Source organism: Falco cherrug, chromosome 18 (genome assembly GCF_023634085.1).
Source record: "Falco cherrug isolate bFalChe1 chromosome 18, bFalChe1.pri, whole genome shotgun sequence".
Lineage (NCBI taxonomy): Eukaryota > Metazoa > Chordata > Aves > Falconiformes > Falconidae > Falco > Falco cherrug.
The window spans coordinates 6,710,043-6,728,824 of record NC_073714.1 but is presented as its reverse complement, the minus strand read 5'-3'; the positions used below and the strand labels follow the sequence as shown (position 1 = coordinate 6,728,824).

The following is an 18,782-nucleotide window of genomic DNA, read 5'->3' as shown; positions in this document are numbered from 1 at the left end:
CAGGTGGCCAAGCTGCCCCTAGTTCCACAGACTGGGAAAAGGAGATGCAGGGAGGGACAATGGCTTATCACTGGCAAAACCGAGACGGGAATCTGCACCTGTAGCTGCGCACCCTGCGTGCTCGGGCAAATTACCGTCTCCCTGACTTCCACTCTCTAGCTCCTAACGGTTAGATCACATTGCTGCACACGCTGCTTTGTCTGAGGAATTCGTGGTTTCTTCTTCAAGCAGGCACTGAGATTAATAATGAGCTGGGTGGAAAAAATCCAGTTCTGTTGGCAGTGTGGAAATGTACTTTACAGCACTCGTCTGATTTTTAAAAGAGATTCCATTGAAATGAGGAACTTTCTTGAATCGAAAGCTGTATGTTGGATTATAAATAGGGCTGTAGCCCCGTCTTTCGCTGAAGGATAATGTCTTATGGCAAATGGTGTATGCTTTTATAGTGCCGTCATTGAGCATACCAACCGAGTGATTTTCCTTGAAGATGATGATGTAGCAGCTGTGGTCGATGGCCGTCTTTCCATCCACCGGATTAAACGCACAGCAGGCGATCACCCTGGACGCGCCGTGCAAACCCTGCAGATGGAACTTCAGCAAATTATGAAGGGTAAAATCTTTTGGATGTCACCTGTGTTAGAGGGGCAGGGTCCTCTCCCTGGAGTCACAGAATAAGTCGGGTTGAAGAAGACCTCTGGAGGTCATCTGGTCCCATCCCTGTGTTAAAAGCAGGGCCAAGTAGATCAGAGTGTTAACAAACTTTGTTTCGTCAAGTTTGGAGTATCTTCAAGGAGAGGAATCCCACAGCCTGGCTGAGCGCCTGTTCCAGTGCTTTGTTACTCTCACGGTGAAAAAAATTTGTCCTTACATCTAGTGCAACGTTCCCTCTAGCTGCTAAGGCCATGATGAGGGGATTGTGGGGCTGAGAACTTTGCCTCCTCCTTGGAGGTATCCATTTTTTCCAAGATTAATCCCTGGTAGGCTCGCCATTCCGGATCTGACCCTTCGTTGACATGTTCTAATAACCTGAATCTAGCACTCGTGATGAGCTGATGCTTTGGCAGAGAAAGAAGCGTCAGCTTCATAATTTCTGGCTGGTAACTGGCCTGTTAGTGACTCTGGTCCAAGCTTTTCCCTACGTACACGGGGAAAAATATAAATTATTAGGAGGTAATTTAAAGTGTTCTCATATCTTTTGCTTCTTTCTTTCTTTTATAGGTAACTTCAGCTCATTTATGCAGAAGGAAATTTTTGAACAGCCAGAATCTGTTGTTAATACGATGAGAGGAAGGGTCAACTTTGATGACTACACGGGTAATTGAGCTTAAGCCTCCTTTATTTTTGACAGCTCAGTACCTAGTAGTGATTCCCAGTAGTTATAGGGGAGGAAGCAGGTGATGACATGGGAGATAAAAACACGCTGGTGGAAGACAACGTGGGTGTCTCTCAGGGAGCGCTTCCAGCGTTACGTGTGCTGGTGGCAAGATTACTTCTTGTGGCAGTGTTTTTGCAATGTTGTTTGTTTGGGTTTTGGTTTTTTTTTTTTTTGCAAAGTGGCCGATGGAGATTGTAACATGCTGCGTGTTAGCGCCAGTCACGCTGAGGGTTTTCCTGCTACCTGGCCACCTTAATTTTTCTCTCTGAATCTTGCTTACAGTAAATCTTGGCGGGTTGAAGGATCACATTAAGGAGATTCAGAGGTGTCGTCGTTTAATCCTTATCGCTTGTGGGACAAGTTATCACGCTGGAGTTGCGGTAAGTGGACGGTCTTGATCTGTGAGCCACGGTGTGTGTGTGCAGGTTAGGGATTGATTGCAGGTTAGGGATTGATTGCAGGTTAGGGATTGATTGCAGGTTAGGGATTGATTGCAGGTTAGGGATTGATTGCAGGTTAAGGTTGAACAAGTGCACACTGATGAACGAAGACCCTTTTGAAAGCTGCATACACCAGGCTTTTGATTCACCAGCAACAGCATGAGGAAGTAAAAGCTGAAGAACTTGAATTCTTACGAAAAATCTCACCTGTGACTTTCATTGCTACAGAAGGCCTGACAAAACAAAACCTGCTCTGTCATAAAAGAGAGTTGGCAGGGAAAGAGGCAGTGCAGAAAGAGGCAGGGAAAGAGAAGAATGCAAATGCTGCAGCAAGGTGTAGGGGCTGCCATGAGCCAGAAGGGGTTTCCTCCTTTGCTGTTCGCGCAGACAGAGGTGGCTCCTGCTTGGACATCGCCCCGCTTGCCCCGTGCAGTGAGGGGTTCAGCGTTGTACCTCACTGTGCGTGCAGCCTTTGTGGGATTCTCTCTGGTCAGGGTCTGGCTAAAGCACGATGGCTGTGGACGGAGCCTTTCTGGGTTCTAGCTTGGCAGCCCATAATGTTGCAATTAAAAGTACTCTGCAGCTTCACAGAGGAGCCCTTTTGCTTCTCCCAGAAATGCTGCAAAAATGCAGCTATGTTAACTGATGTGCAAGGACTGGGAAAGAAAATTTGTGCTCATCTTTGTTCATTAGCTCCATAAGATAACGTTAGTAGTTAATCCCTCCACTAGCCAAAACAAGTTTGTGGCTTGACCTGGATACAGGTGGTGGTTTCTGAGTTCCTCAGTAATACAAGTTGTAGTCTGATAGCAGGATAACCCCCTATTACATAGTTCATATATTTATATTTATATTTATTTATATGTATACGTAGCAGCATATAATAATCAAGGCTTATTTAAGAACAATCTGTGTGTGAGGGAGGTGTTGGCCTCCCGGGCTTTTTGTGGTGCCAAAAGCAGTGTCACTTTCCACAGGGGTAGCTGTGCGACTCGAGTGTGGGTATACTGAGTAATTAAAATATAATCCAGCACTGATTTTTACGTGGTGTTTTGATAGCAATATTTTCCAGTGTGTGGCAGCTAGAAGGGTTTTTTTGGTGCTCCAAACACTTGGGTTTTTTTCAGCATGATGCAATATGTAATTTTCTGTCATCTCCTTTTCCCAGACCCGTCAGGTTCTGGAAGAACTGACTGAATTACCTGTTATGGTCGAACTAGCCAGTGACTTCTTGGACAGAAACACCCCTGTCTTCAGAGATGATGTTTGCTTTTTCCTCAGCCAGTCAGGTACGGTCTCACTTCACCACCCACTCGCTCCCTGTAAACGTTAGCTTGGGAGGGAAGAGGCAGCGGGGCCAAATTCTGGCGCCTGCCTGTAGGATCGCGTGTGGTACGTGTGAGAGGAGGAGTTGGCACGCACGTACGAGAAACGGAGAGGTTCTCCTCCTGTCCATCTGCGTGCTGGTGCAGGGCTTGGTTTAGCTGAGTCTTACCTATGGGAATGGTAGTTTTGTTTCCTTGCTCTGTGAGGAAATATTCCGTCAATCAACAGACTAAAAAAAATGCTGCTGAGCTCTGGGTAAAGGCAACTCGATAGTTTCTGTTGAGTAGTTTTAGTTCTCTAGTTAAAGCTCTACCAAATACAGAGCTATATAGCTATATATATAATATCTACCTATCTATCTGTAGCTATATATACCAAATACAAAGCTATATAGATCGGATCCATAAAAGAAATGAAACTATTACAAGTATCAAAAAATACAGCAACCTTGGAATGGAATGTGAGATAAAAGACACGCTGAAGCTTAAAAAAAGAAAAAGCAGCAATGTGTCACGTCCAAAAGATTTTCAAGGACAACTGCAATACAAAACCACAGTATTTTTTTTTTCCCTCTTAGTTGTGTTTACCACTGTAGACTTTCATAACTGATACTCAGCTTTGATACTAAAACCAGTTGTTATTTTTTCTCCATAGGTTAAAACACTCTTTTGGTAGCAATTTTTAATTCTCGGTATCAAGTAATTCAGAGTATCCTGTCTTTGTAGGGGGCTCATGTTCAAGTTTTCCCTGGTTGGTGTTTTTTTTTTTTTTTTTTGACAACGCATGCAGATGCTGCTGCTTCCCCTTGGAAGCTGTGCTGTCCCAGTCTGGCGGGGAGCGTGGTTGAGGGCTCGCTGCGGGATGCATCTTTCCCCTGAAAGATGTGGCAAGCTCACAAAGGGTTGGATGTGGCAAGCTCACAAAGGTTTTCCTGGAACCTGAGCTTGGTCATCAGGCAATACAAACCCAAAGTAAATACTGAGCTCAAGTAACCCCAGTTCCCCCCCCACACACACATAGATCTGTTTTTCTAGCCGTAGATTCCCACCCTACACGACCTGAAGTAGCGCAGCTTGCAGAGCAGTTTTTATGCATTGGTGTCCTGAAGGAGAAGTGTGCCGAACCAACCTTGGGGGTTTTTTATGCTCTATTGTCACCTTACACACGCAGGAGCGCTCCAGAGGTGTGTCCTGTAGGACAAGCAAACTGGCAGCGCTAGGTGGAACACGCAGTAGCTTCTATTTCTAGTCCCATCTCTGGCACTCAGCTCACGAGCGGCGCTGCAGGGACCCTCAGCACAAGGTTTTCTCCCCCTCCTCCCCCATCGTGTTCGTTTAAACCAACTTTTTCGCCTTCCTTTTACATCTAGAGGTTTTGAATCAACGCATTAAGCAAAGTTGGATCAAAGCCAGCTTGTGTTTGCATGGTGCAAATGATTTTGAACAGGGATAATTAGTTCTGGACGTAACCTCTTTGACAACAGGTTTTGGAAGCTCTCGGTTGTTGGTGAGCACCACCAGCCCAACAGCTCCGTGGGTTCCCGGGGCAGCAGGGTGGTGGGAGTGCTCCCGAGGCGAGCTGTAACCATGCCATGGCATCCGCTCTGCGCATCAGCTGCGTTATGTCCAGATAGCCCTGATACACAGTTTTAACCCTGCCTCAAGTGAATTTTTAGTAACTAGGAAAAGGAAGAAAGCGGTTTTTGTTAAAGATACACTTGAACTGCCTTTTTTAAAAAAAAAAAAAAACAAACCAAAAAACCAAAAACAAAAACACCAACACAAAAAAAAAAAAAACCCAACCAAAAACATGGCAGAATACCGACTTTTTCTTAAACCAGGTATTATTCTTAGCTTTTGTGTTTTCTAGATTTCCCTGTCTTCACTTTAGGGTTAAAACACAGTGTTCCGGGACTGAAATAACTACTAACCCCTTTGATTTGGGGGCTGAAATAACTACTAACTCCTTTTGACTTGCAAATGCAAACCTCTTAAGATTCTATTTGGGAAATCCACTGCAATTTTACGTTTTAAAATTTTACAATTGTCAATTCCGGCTTCTGCAGTGACAGCGGTAACCGATGCTCAACTGCAGCGTTGTCAATCCCTGTCTTCCCAGGTGAGACAGCAGATACTTTGATGGGTCTTCGGTACTGCAAGGAGAGGGGAGCCTTAACCGTCGGAATAACCAACACGGTCGGCAGCTCCATATCACGGGAGACGGACTGTGGCGTCCACATCAATGCTGGGCCAGAGATCGGGGTGGCCAGTACTAAGGTGAGTCACGAGTTCATGGACTTCACTGACGACGTTATTGTTACTGAAACTCCTCCTGGAGGTGCTGGCTGCAGCGGGTCCTCTGCTGAGTGCTCCCTGTTCCCCTTTGACCGGTTGCTATTGATGATTGTGGAGTTAATGAGACCATGTGCCCAGCAACACTTAATTTTCTTTTTCTTGTATCTTGCAAAGGGGTGGTTTTTTTGTTGTGGTTTTTTTTTCTTTTGAAAATAAATATTATAAGGAAGCAATATTAGACATTGAATACAAAGGTTCTCGGAGGGAAGAATCCCCTAAGAGGCAAGAATTTTCTCCCCTTTGCCATCATTTATTTTGAGGTGCAGGGTCCATTTAAACTAAGATGAAAAAGGAAATTAAAGGGCAAGATTATGGGAACTTTGACCATACGTAACTGCCCTTGATGGCACTGCTTTACTAGAGAAAGTGTGTTGTTAAAACTACACTTCCAGCAAATGGGGGAACGGTCTTTTACAGAAGGCCAGTATTTATGTCCACCTAACAATTATTCCGTGGCTAATGCGTCTGGCTACGTGTGATACAGTATAAAATAACTTGCTTTGCTGCATTTCATTTTGATGAAGTGCTTCTGCATGGTGAAATCTGCTTTGATTTAGTTATATTTAGAGGCGAGATGATGTCAATCTGTTACATAAATTCAGCCAAAACCCACATTTGAGTTTAATAGTTCATTGGGGAATTTGATCATGGAAAATTCTTGAGTCTCTTACAAGAAGCTCTTGAACGAGTTGTTTGTCCCCGGGTTGTTTTCACATAGCCAGCGTTACAGTTTGCAGATAACTGCAAAATGGCATTTTCTCTCTGGTGATGTGGGGAGTTACACGAGTTGTGCATATATGAAATACAAACCTGGAAAGATTCTGCCCTAGGGTTGTCCAGAACTTTGCTTGGAGAGCGTGGGACAGACAGCCTCTATGCTGGTAGCGTGACCGCTGGGTGCTGTTTCTTTTGGTGCAGTTGAAGGTTACAGAATTAAAGTAGATCACATTCCATATCGAACTCTGCTAGTCAGCAGAACTGAAGCTTTCCTAGATTCCTTCAGAGCTATTAAGATCTTCTGCAGTGTAGATAGCCGCGGGAAAGTTTGTTTGATCGTTGCTTAGGAAGGGACAGAAATACCACGGACCTTCATCTTCCATCTAAGCAACTTCAGTCCCCGGCTGGACCACAGACCATTTCGTAACGTGCCTCACGTGTTTTGGGGAATAAAATTGCCTTAACTTGAGCACTGATTTCATTTGCCTGTGCAGGTGACTTTTCCCCGAGGTCAGTGACTTGTGTCACTCTGGCCTTTTGGAGAAATACGGAGCCTTACAAGGTGAAGGGTTCAGAATCTGTTCTGGAAGAAGGGGGTGGCGAATCAGTTACCTTTTCAGCCGCCTTTGTGCTCCTCACATGGGTCCAGACAAATGCCAGCTGGCTGTCCTGGCCCAGCGTTAGTGGTGGGCTTCCACCCCACGTCGCTGCTCAGCAGGTCCCTCCGTCTTCGGTGTTTTCAGCGTTTACTTGCAGCGAGGAAGGACGCAGGTATGGTCACAAACCAGGATCTAATAGTTGCCAGGGCTTCTCGGAAATACTTCGTTTTACTTGTGTCTTAATCGCTAGGAGTCAAGGAGATCGTGCCCTTGCACGCCTCCGTCTGAGAGCTGCTCAGATGGGGTTTCCCCTGTGAATTTCATCTTCATCTTTGCTAATTAACTGGAGTGAAAGCTGCCGTTTGGTATCGTGCTCAGCGTAACGTCAGCAGCCGGTCTAAGGATTCTATGTCGTAGGTGGCCACTGTTTTGTTACTGTCGTAACGACGCGCGTTCTCTCGCTCTCTTCCCCCACAAGGCCTATACCAGCCAGTTTGTCTCTTTGGTGATGTTTGCCCTGATGATGTGCGATGACAGAATTTCGATGCAGGAGAGGCGCAAGGAAATCATGCGTGGTCTAAAGGGACTGCCAGGTGGGAAACCGCCGCGTTTATCGCGTCTCCCAAAGTGAAACTCAGTAGCACAGATGAACTTCAGCAATGCCTGGGGCTTGCTTTGAAAGACCGAGGGGATCAGATACGCGCAACGTGGCAATTAGCAATAACTTCCACCACTGCGTCCTCTCTAATATGTTCATATATATAATATGAATATTTCCGCGATAATATATATAATAAATAATACTGTGAAATCAGACTATTATAACACCGAGTCCAGTGTTTATTATGCAAATCACTGCTGTCTGTGTGTATGAAGTATAAAGAGCATGTATAGTTTGAGAGGCACAGGCGTATAAGCACACACAATGAATTCTTCTCTTTCCTTCTAGACTTAATTAAAGAAGTGCTGAGTATGGATGATGAGATCCAGAAGCTAGCCACAGAGCTATACCATCAGAAGTCTGTTCTCATCATGGGACGTGGCTACCATTATGCTACATGTCTTGAGGGAGCTTTGGTAAGAGATTTCTTTTGTTTAAAGCTGGTTCAAGCGCACTTAGCTATGGACCTCAGATTTCCGCGCAGGAAACAACACTGGCTACAAGTTGTTGTAAAAGCAGCTAACGGTTATGGCATGTTGGCTGACGTATGGGGTCGGAGAGCTAAAACTCGCCGTGATGCCACTGAGGTGGCCACGTAAAGATACCGTCACGCAACAGCCACAGGCTACCGTGGGCTGAAAGGGTGTGCCTTCTGCATTCACATTGGGAATGCTTTACTGTGACAGACTGGGCACCCTAATAAAATCCGTCCTTTGAACTGTTGGGGTGGCATTTCCAGGCATGCTGAGCATCCAAAACTGAGCACGTACTTCCTAAAACCATATATTGCAGTTCTTATGTTTGAGGAGATTCCTGTTGTTTTAAGAGCCGTCGCCCGCTGACATGCAAACGCAGCTTTTTGCATTTGCCTGCCCAGTTCGAGGCTGTGATGACAGATATGTTGGCCGGCACAAATCATACGGCCCCTGGTGGGATTGGTGTTAGAGCTGTAAGCGGTGATGGCTTGCAAGCGGCTCAGCCCAGATGCGCTACTTTGTTCCGGGTTTTCAGGCTGGCGTGTCTGCACGTCGGGTCTGAGGGGAGCCAGAACACGCTTTCAAAGAAAGTGGGAGAAGCCACAGCGATTGTTAAAAAAACTCCAGACAGTATTGCCCGGAGCTTGATGAATGATTTTTTTTTTTTTTTTTTTTTTTTTTTTTCCTATCTAGAAAATCAAAGAAATTACCTACATGCACTCTGAAGGGATATTGGCAGGTGAGCTGAAGCATGGTCCTCTCGCGTTGGTGGACAAACTCATGCCTGTTATCATGATCATCATGAGAGACCACACGTACGCCAAGTGCCAGAACGCCCTCCAGCAGGTCATTGCACGGCAGGTAAGCACCTGTAAAAGTTTACAGCGCATCAGAAACGTTGCTTTTAATACACAAGCACTTTACAGGGCACCCAAACTGTTTGCTTTATTGTCGCTGCCTGAAATGTGAATTCAGTAAATGTTCTGGGCATTTCAAGCGGAATTTTTGCAGCAGGTTGCAGAGACCCAGTGTGGTTTGTTTGCCCCTTAAAATATGCTACAGGGATGCCCAGCTGTTTTTATTCTAAACTCGGTAAAAAGTTCTTACTGATGCTCATGAATGGAAGTGAGAGAAGGATCTTCCCGACCTGGTTTTCTTCAACGTTTCCCTTTGTTGCAGGGGCGACCTGTTGTGATTTGTGATAAGGAAGACATCGAGACAATTAAAAACAATAAAAGAACGATCAAAGTTCCCCATTCAGTGGACTGTCTGCAGGGGATCCTGAGCGTTATCCCACTTCAGCTTCTGGCGTTCCACCTCGCGGTGCTCCGAGGATACGATGTAAGTACCGCCTGCCTTCCCTGCCTTCCCTTCTGCGCTCGTGCTCGCTGCCCGCAGGTCTGGAGGAGATGCGTTGGGTGCTGTTGGGAGACTGTGGGTTTGTCTGTGGAGCTGCTGGAGCTAGTGGAACGCCCAGTTAAATGGCAGAGCTGGCCGTGACAGAAGCTTGAACAAAACTGGAAGGCGGTCTAGTACACCTGGCAGAGTCTTGCGCGGTTTGGGTCCGGACACATGTCTGTTTTCTGGCATGAGCGCACAGTTTCGGGGCGGCTGGTAGGAGGCTAAGAGGAAGGTAACAATCCACAGAAGGATGTTTGACAAAGAAACAGAGCCTGTTGGCGTTAGGCATTTGATCTTAATACAGACACTGGCCTCTGCCGTTTATCACAGTGACTTTTTATCCTTTGAGCACTGTAACAGCGCAGACTAAAAGGACTAACTCACTTCTCGACAGAGGAGTCGTAGCGGTTAGGTTTACGGACGTTTTCTGCACCGGTTGCCCTAAGTTAACGTGAAAATATGTTCGGTCATTTTCAGTTTAAACGCAGAACGAACGTTCCACACATGACAAAGTTATACACAAACAAAGAAAGTGTGTAAATACTCACAAGCATGTTCTTTCTCCTCCCTCTCTGCAGGTTGATTTTCCAAGAAATCTGGCCAAGTCCGTAACTGTAGAGTGAAAGATCATCTGAATCATAGGGGCAAAGGGGAAATAAATGAAAGACTTTTTTTGGTACCAAAATAACTCGATTTTAAAGTCCCCTAGGTAAATCTTATTTTGGTAAATCATTGTTTGTGTATAAGATCACCGTAATTCCATTACATTAGTGATTGTCAAATTGATTCCACATGCTATGCCAATAGCTTTGGGGTTTTTTGAACAATAGACCTCCATGAAAGATGTTAAATGGTTTTCTTTAAGGATTACTGAGTCTTCTAGGTAAGGGGCCCTCCACTTTCAGATAACGTCATTGTTTCTTATCCAGTGTGGCTCATTCCAATTGTTGATGAGAACCCATTGAATGAATGACCTGTCATGCTCTCAGGCAGTGAAGCAGGACACTAGAACATGCAACTGGAACAAGAGCTGTTACCGCCATGCTTGTGCAGATAGTATTTTAGGAAACAAGCATTTGGGGTAAATTTCTGCCTCATGTACAAAAGGGAATTCAACTGACCTGTCACAACCTCCTAAATTTTAGGCACGTGGTAAATGTGCTGAGAAAATTAATGTTGCTTCAGAAGGATTTTATCTATGCCAAATACCCAGCAAGTGACAATCTCGTAGACTCGGTGGGCCACAGCGCGCTGTGTAACGCCAGTGTATGCCTGTAGTTGTGCCCGTGAAGACAGTGGAACTCGCGCCTTCGAGTGTAAATGGAAGCAGTGGCTGACTCGGGACGGATGCTTACCAAAGTGGGGGAAAAGAGGAATATGGGCAGTGCTCCGTTGGTGCTGGTGTTTTATTGTTGCTGTTGTTTTTGTTTTTTTTTTTTAAAAAAGTAGAAGTCTTCCTGTGTTGAGGATTTTTTTCCCCTTGAACTGAGCACTGTGGTACTATGAACACACCCTAGGGAACCAGCTTTATGCTGCTGCAGGTCACTTACTAGTCTGAATGCGCAGAAGAAAGTTCCGACCTTGCACCTCCCCGGCAGAGAGACGGCCCTAGAGCTCCCTTTCCGAGGCTTGCTGTGTTAGCCAAAGCCCCTTAGTGGAAGCGAGGGTTCTGGTTTATTTAGGAGCAGTTCATGTGTGACTCGTGTCAAATCCAGCCGGTTTAAAATTGGAGGGGACAAAAAAGATGACAGACGCAACAGAGATAGATACCTTGGTAATAGTTTTGTAGCAGGCTTGCAGAGAACCAGAAGTTACACAGAACATGCACCTTCAAGACTTAACGCTGACTGTTTCAAAGCCATTAACGGGCAGTTGGCTATGTATTTCCTAATGCAAAAAGGTGAATTTCCTACCAGCTTGATGGGTTTTGAATTCGCTTTACACACGCACCATCAAAAGAAAAACCCACCCCGAGGTGTAAAGCAACGCTTGCCCCATGCTGGTGTGGGGGCTGCCTGCCGAGCCTCGTCCTCCCTGCGCAGGACCACGGTCGCAGAGCAGCGGCCGTCCCGGTGGCTCGCAGCGGCCGTCCCGGTGGCTCGCAGCAGCAGTCCCGGTGGCTCGCAGCAGCAGTCCCGGTGGCTCGCAGCAGCAGTCCCGGTGGCTCGGACAGCGGGAGATGGCTGCCGAGCCCGAGGGTTCCCAGCGGCTGGGGCAGCTCTGCTTTGTGTGAAAGGGCAGCGACTCAATTCGGTATCAGCTCAAGGCGTAGTTTTATTATGAGGATGAAATGCTGCGTGCCTGGAGACAGACAGCTTCTCAAACCAGATAGGTGTGTATTAATTAGCACTGTATTCAGACTATTAATTTAAGACCACATTGTGCTGCCAGTGTCTGTTTGAGAACAAAGCAGCAAATAGCGCGTTTTATTTATACAGCATTCGCTTATGAGACACTGACTCCTAACAGTTACGTGCCTCTGCCTAAACGTGACCAGTAGACTTCCATGCTTCATCTGAAGGTGATGCTTGTCCTTAAGGAAAAAACAACGCATGTTCAGTGCTAATGCTTTGAAGACAGTTGTTGTTCCTCCTCCTCTTCCTCCTCCTCCTCTTTCCCCCACTGAGCTGGCTTAAGAGAAACTGTGCAAACCTTTCACGTGGGGAACTGGAGCTGAGGCAGTTTCCCCCCAGCACAAGGACACGAGGACTTGCAGTATCGCATCCTGTGCTCTCGTCAGCATGGGAGCTCGTGTGAAAGTAGCCCGCAAGAGAATTATTTTGAGAGCTTTTTCTCCTATTCTGCTCAGAAGAAAAGCAGCAAGCATTGCTTTTATCTAGCCGTGTACAGATGATTGTCCGCTAGCTTACCAAGTCTCCTAGCAAACAGGATAGTAGACATCCTTGTTGAAATACAAGTCGCTATTCAGTAGGAGTTCGATAATGCAGGCTGTTAAATATTTATGAAAGTACGTTGCATACAAAGAGGACCAAAGAACAGGAGCCTGTTAGAGATGTAAGTCTGACGCTCTCACGTTGGGTGTAACTGTACAGATATTGCCGAGCTATTTGTTTTGTGCTGTGATAGACGAATCCTTATTCTTTGTAACTTAAGGCATTAAGACTCGTGACAGATTCTTCATGGTCAGAAGTAAGGTAGTACTCACCCCCCGCATTCTGCGAGTCGCCAGCAAACTGCCTGACGTGTATAAAACTCTGCCTGCCAAAACAGAGGTTTAGCCGCTACTTGCAACTGGGCTGTCGGACATTGTAATGCTTGATATCAAAGAATGCTGTGGAGCACACTTGCTCTGAAGAATTTCTCTGATGAGCATGGTAGGGAATCTGTTCAGCATCTCATTGTTGTTAATTGCCATGCCTATGTGAAGTGAGAATGTATAAAGGACTTTTCTTAGCTTTCCTTACCTCATTTTTGTCTAGATGTGTTGCATTTCTATGAAAAGATGATGTTTCTCTTTTTCCTTAGAAAACGTTTAGAATGTCTTGTGATATTTATTAACAGCCAGTCAGTCTTCTGCTCTCCAAAATGAATGTTTTGCTTACTGAGCCAGTAAAATTCCCTCCCTCCTAATTGAGGTGTTCAAAAATTCAGTAGCCCTGTCACTAAAATTGAGCCACAGGTAAATACAGATAACAGCCTTTGCCCTTTGGAGTAGCAGCTGCCAATTACTGCATACTTTTCTCAGAATTTATTTTAAGTAACTGTTTTCCTCATCTATGTCTGCAGAGGCTTAAAGGGAAGCACGTGCCCATAGGTCTTAGGGTTTGTTAATTACCAAAGACCAGAAAACTTCCAGCTCGGCGCAGGTTGTTTCTGCCCAGCAGATCTCAGACAAATTCCACGCCGCTAGTGAGGTTATTCCACACACAACAGAAAATTCAGTTGTATGGGGGGTAGACTTGTCAGAAAGGGTTTCCTTCGTCGCCGTGCTGAAGGAACAGGCTATAGACAGATCTTCCTGGAGTTTGTCAGATGAGCAAGTGCCGTGTGGGTGCATATTCTGTTAAGAGCCCAGAACAGTCTTTGGGCAGCCCTCTCCTTGCAAGGTGCAACATCTCCGTTCCAGCACGGCCGTTCGGAGCTGAAGGTAGCCACGTACCGCTCTCACGGGGATGCCAGTCTGGCAGAAGGCTGCCTTGACACCCACGCTTGTGAAGCCTCAACCCCTCTGTACTGAAAGGGCTTCACGCGGACCGTTCCCAAGTCAAGAGGGAGGGAGCTCGTGGAGGTGACCCGTAGTCCTGCTCGGTTAGGAGCCTTAAGCCCAGCCTGGAGATGCTGGGTCTGGCTGAGCTGCAGCCCGAGAGAGCTGAAGGCGTGAGGAACACCAACACCTCCGTGCAAAGTTTGGCTTCTCTCCTCTCTGGCTGCTGCTCGTAGTGCCTGGTGGCAGCGTGGCAGGTGGAGGGAGCACTGAAATTCAGCACCTGAGGTAGCACGTCAGTGTTTAGCTGTGGCTAATTTTAGATCCTACCTGAATGTACCAAACTTGCCTCAAAGCACAGAGTCCCTCCTCTACGTCAGAAACGGGAAGAAGAAGAAACAAAGAAGCGTTTGGTTTGAATTAAAGGAAAGAAAACTATTTGCCTTCGATTCAGTTTATGTAAATAGACATTTGAAGTGGCAAATTCCACCATTTCTTCCCTTCTAGATCCGTTTGCCTCTGCCTGTACATACCCAGCTGGCTTGGTTGGTGGGGACCAGTCTGTATCTTGTTTCCTGTTGTGTGCTGTATGCAGAAGATGTCTTTCTTTTGTCTGTAGTGTTTTATAATTTGGGTTTTGTCCTTTTGCTTACTTTTTGTATCTCACCCTTTGAATAAAATCAAGTGCCCTACATTAAACAAACGGAATTACTGGTCTTTAGTTAAATCTATTTAAAAATAGGTAACCCCCATGAAAGTTCAGGGCAGGACGTACAAAGCAGGAAGACACAGGGTTTAACTCGCCTCCCTCCCAACCGCCGAGGCTTTTTTCTCTTTTTGTGTGTGAGATAGAGAACATACTCCAAATTCCCTTTCCAAAGAAAGCCCATAAAGTACCCCCAGGGTGGAGCAGTCGGGATTACCGCCTGTACCTTAATTCTCATTTAACTATCGCTAGGTGAGACAGAATTGCAGTCAGCGTGGCCTGTGCTTAGTGACTGTTACATGGGTTCCTCAACTTCTGGAACTCGACGTTTCTTTTTCAAGAAAGAAACCTGTTTGGGTAACGCAGACGGGCTGTGGTGCAAGCCCCGGACTACGGCACCGATGCTGTGATATTGCAATTAAGTGCACATTCTTGTGAGACAGCAGCTGGGGGCTTGGAGATTGTTCACGTCGAAAAAAAGCCTGGATAACGCTGTAAGCGAAACCCGCAATGACAAAAAGACTGTCTGAAATTCCACCTCTCCTCCAGTCGGAGCCATTCATGGATTAATTTCCCCAGGGAACCTTCACCTCTCCAGGGGAACAAGGATCAAACACAATCCTTTATTTTCCTAGATAAAGCGAGCGGTGTGGGCTTGCTCTTCTCACAGATACCTTTCCTACACCAGGACTGAAAGGTCACGAGGCTGCTCTTTAAGGCTTATTGCCTCGGAACAATGCACGTACGTCCTTAGAATCACAGTAGAAGGTCCCTACGCAGCAGTTGGGAGCAAGACTGTCCCCTTCTGCTCACTCCGATCTGCAAAAATAAGCGGCAGTTCTAGCTTGTGTCATCAGGAAATAAAGTTGTAAAGAAAAACGGAGCGAAATGCTCTGCGCTGCAGGCTTTCGTTGTCAGAGCTGCAGGACACTAACGGAGCAGGGGATCCTGCAGCCGAGCGGCGCGGGAAGCCGGCTGTGTGCAGGACCTTCCCGCAGCGCCTCCGGGGCTCTGCTGCCCTTGGCACGAGACACCCTGCACTCGGGGTCCTTGACCACACCGCGGGTACTACGCTGAGAAGCGAGAGCTGTAGCGTAACGGGTAGCTACGAGACGCTGCCAGCGCTCTCCTTGGCTCGTTTCTCCGTCTGGGCCACCGACAAATACAAATCCAGGGTCCTCAGCAAGTCGGTCCCAAGCTCGAGTTGCAAGAAAGACTTTTCCTTGAATCCCAATGGGGCTGAAAGCAGCAAGACAAGGGGCAAAGGACCTGTGGGCACGTTGCACGGAAACTCTTCAGTCGGTGTGAAGTTCATCTAATACAATATGACATCTGAAGAGAAACGCGCTCCCGGAAGCTGAGATTTACAGAAGGGCATAAGCTTTTGGTTTGAATGAATTACAATAGATTGCCGGCTGCACGGCGCTCCTGGGCCCCTCTGGAGCAACCTGCTGCCAGACATTGACCCCCTGCACGCTCCCACCACCCGTGGGGCTCCAGCACAGCTTCAGGGCTGAGCCACAGGCTGCAGACTGCACACCTTCGTGCACGTTTCTTTACCTAGATTTACCTTTTCTGCTATAAATCCGCGCCCACCCTTTACTTGCAGGAGTACGGAGCATAGCTGAGCCCCTGGGGAGGTGTTTATTCAGCACCTCGCTCTCCTCTTGCTCCCTGGTTGACTTTCCACCCCTGCAGAGCACCCCCGTAGCCCTGTACGACAGCCGCTCTCACGTAGAACACCCAGGTAGCACCCGGGCTCAGGGAAATGCCGCCTGCCCCCCCAACAAACCCCGTTCTCAGGTCAGTGGAATATGCTCAGTGGGCAAGCAGCAGCCCATAGGGTGGGCTGTGGGGGGCTGCTGCCCCAGACCCCCGCTGGATACGGACAAGTTTGGAAAGAAAACAATACGCAGCAGCATTTTTGCTGGACGTAGGAGAACAAGGAGGGGATGGTACCAGGATGCTCTTCCACCACAACACCGACTGGCAGCGGAGCCAGCCCTACAGGTCAGCCCCATCCACAGCCCAGGGCAGGCGCTCCGTGGTTTGGGAAAAGCGACCATTCCTCACACCACCTCAGGAAGTGCCAAAAGCCATTTTCCAATTTTTTCCCCCTAAGCAAGCAGCCAGCCACGCTCATCACAACGGTGTGAAGGTTCACACACAGTGAAGGAACTACCTCTCCTTTGTACGGAGACCCGCAGCAGAGCGTGCAGCGTGTTGAGGGCAGCGCACCGTTACCGGGCAGACAGCCCGACCTGCTGAGCTTGTGGGTCCTGAGCAGGATCCTGGTGGTCCCGCCAGCCCCACAGCATCACCGAGCCGTGCCACAGCAGCACCTCTTGGTGTTCAGAGCATTAACAAGGAGGATTTAAGGGCCTTAGTCTGAGTGGCAGCTGATGGGATTGCATGGGAAACATTAAAAAACGCCGTATGGGGGTGGAAGTTCCCCTCGATGGGGCATCCTGGGCAGTTCCACTGTTGAGTAGCTGCCGTCCCCACCACCCACACACCCTCTTTGCTGGGCTGCTCATCCAGCGTCTCCTTGCTGCTATTACACCTACTTGTGTCTTGCCACATTTCCAGCTCCTGCAGCTGGGAAGGTCCAACAAGCAGCACGCTGCAACGGCCCGGCTTCACCTCCCATCTCGGCTACAACTCCCAGTGCAACATCTGCCCCCCAGGCCACCCCACCCTGCCCTTCAGAGGACTAACAGCACCCAGGAGCCCACGGCGCCCTGCACAGCCTGCTGCGTTTCATTTACAGGCAGGAGACCATCCCTGGCCTTTCCCAAAGCGGTGAGAAGGCAAGGATCGTTCCCGACCATCGGAGGCACAGCCGGTGCTTGCACTTGGACAGTCAGGCTCTCCAGCACCAGCTCAGACATAAAAGTGGGTTTCTGAAGTACTACAAGCCTGACCCAAAAGCTGCCCCGTGTGCCTCAAACGAGGCTATTTCTGACCTATTTCTATGCGTTTATCAGCCGATCGGAATACATTGCAGGCATTTGAAAAAACAAAGGAGATGGGAAAAAAAGCAAGCTGACTTGCCAAGATGGTCTGCTCAGTGCTGAAGAGGTTACCCAGCCTAAGAGAAAAATCAGACCCACAAATCAGACATGACGGGACTCCTTCCCCCTTCCTCAGTCTCATTCTTTATTGTTTAGGTCAAATAAAATATGTTCCCATGGTCCTTACAAATTCCTATGGAAACAAGTTTAAACAAACAAGCCGCTGGCCTGTGTCTGGACCACGAGCAGCAGCGTTACGGTAACACGGGATCCTCGAGGCGGCGGCGAGCCCAGACACTCTGGAGACGCTCACAGCACCACCGGCTCCGAGCGAAGGGCCACTTGGGCTCCCAAGGGCTCCCGTGCATCGGGAGAGCCGCTCGGACTGCGGGTGGGATGGGGGGCAGCGTGGGGGCCGGCCAGCTCCTTCTGAGCAGCAGGAGGGCACCCGGAGACCTCATTAGGACCTCACTATACCCTGTGCCTCGGCCGTCCCAAAGCGATGCTGCAGCTCCTGCCAAGAGGAGCAGCTGGCAAACCTGCCTGGAACGCAGCTCAAACTTCCCCGCTCGCTCCTCTCATTTGTGCCTCTGCCCAGAATTAACTCGCGCTGGACGAGCGCGCGTGGGCAGGGTCAGGGGCCGCACAGGCGCATCCCGGCTGGAGCAGGGATCTGCATCCCTGGCAGAGTGGGGCAGGGGGCACGGAGGCTGCGGAGGGTGGCGTGCTCCAGCAGCCTCTCCGCTTCGGCGGCACCACACGCGCCAGCAAGTCATCGCTGGGAAGGAGACGCTGCCTCCCCTCCCTCCTGCTGCCATCGCCACTGGAACAAGCTCCTCGGGCCCACAGGCGGGTGCCTTCTGGCCCCTGGTCTGGGCAAGACCCCGCCTGCCCGCACGGGATGACTCACGCCGCATCGGCAAACCCCAGGGATGTGCCAGAGCTGGTTTCACCACCAAAGCCACCCTGCAGGACTATCGGCGTGTGGCTGCTGGCCCACCCGCCCTGGGAAAACCCAGCCTGGGCTGCAAAACCTCCTCTCCAGCGTGAGAGCAGGGCAAAAGCACTACCAGGACAGACAGAATGGCCCCTGTGGTCCCCGGTTGGACTGCTCTGCTCTCAGCTGCGGCGGGGACTCACATTCCTTCTTGCATTTTTTGCAGCATCTCCTAGCCTCAGGAAGACATCCTTTTCCAAGTTTTTTTCAGAAAACCTGCTGAAAACTCAAGTTCCCTTCTATCTAAACAGCCTCAACTAGTCCACCTTGAGAAAACTCATGCCCCATGCCAAGGTCACGTTCAAGGGGTGACCCCCCCCCCTAATGTAACATCAAGCCTGTGCCGCCAGCCCTCGCCAGGTGGAATTTGAAGGGGATTTCAGAGTTGCATAAAGCTGGGAATTAACACACAGAAGAAGAACGGCTGAACCACACCACGAGGATCCAGGGCTTTCTGTGACCCAGTGAATGCACATTACACCCCTTGCTGATCATGTTGCTAAAAACTGCCATCCTCATCCTCATCCTCCTCTCCATAGGTTGGACTTGAG

At 48.4% G+C, this 18,782-nt stretch overlaps 1 protein-coding gene across 2 annotated transcripts in view; it reads left to right on the top strand.

Annotated features, from left to right (window-relative positions):
• The window catches only part of GFPT1 (glutamine--fructose-6-phosphate transaminase 1), a 41,076-nt gene extending 26,859 nt beyond the window's left edge, over positions 1 to 14,217 (top strand). For both annotated transcript variants that reach the window (XM_014279187.3, XM_055695986.1), the window contains 10 exons: positions 447 to 610; positions 1,219 to 1,314; positions 1,658 to 1,755; positions 2,984 to 3,104; positions 5,260 to 5,417; positions 7,290 to 7,404; positions 7,761 to 7,888; positions 8,642 to 8,809; positions 9,128 to 9,289; positions 9,928 to 14,217. In XM_014279187.3, coding sequence (XP_014134662.1) covers positions 447 to 610; positions 1,219 to 1,314; positions 1,658 to 1,755; positions 2,984 to 3,104; positions 5,260 to 5,417; positions 7,290 to 7,404; positions 7,761 to 7,888; positions 8,642 to 8,809; positions 9,128 to 9,289; positions 9,928 to 9,972 — 1,255 coding nt within the window. In that variant the 3' untranslated portion in view covers positions 9,973 to 14,217. The remainder of the gene's footprint in view (positions 1 to 446; positions 611 to 1,218; positions 1,315 to 1,657; positions 1,756 to 2,983; positions 3,105 to 5,259; positions 5,418 to 7,289; positions 7,405 to 7,760; positions 7,889 to 8,641; positions 8,810 to 9,127; positions 9,290 to 9,927) is intronic.
• Positions 14,218 to 18,782: the final 4,565 nt, after the last annotated feature.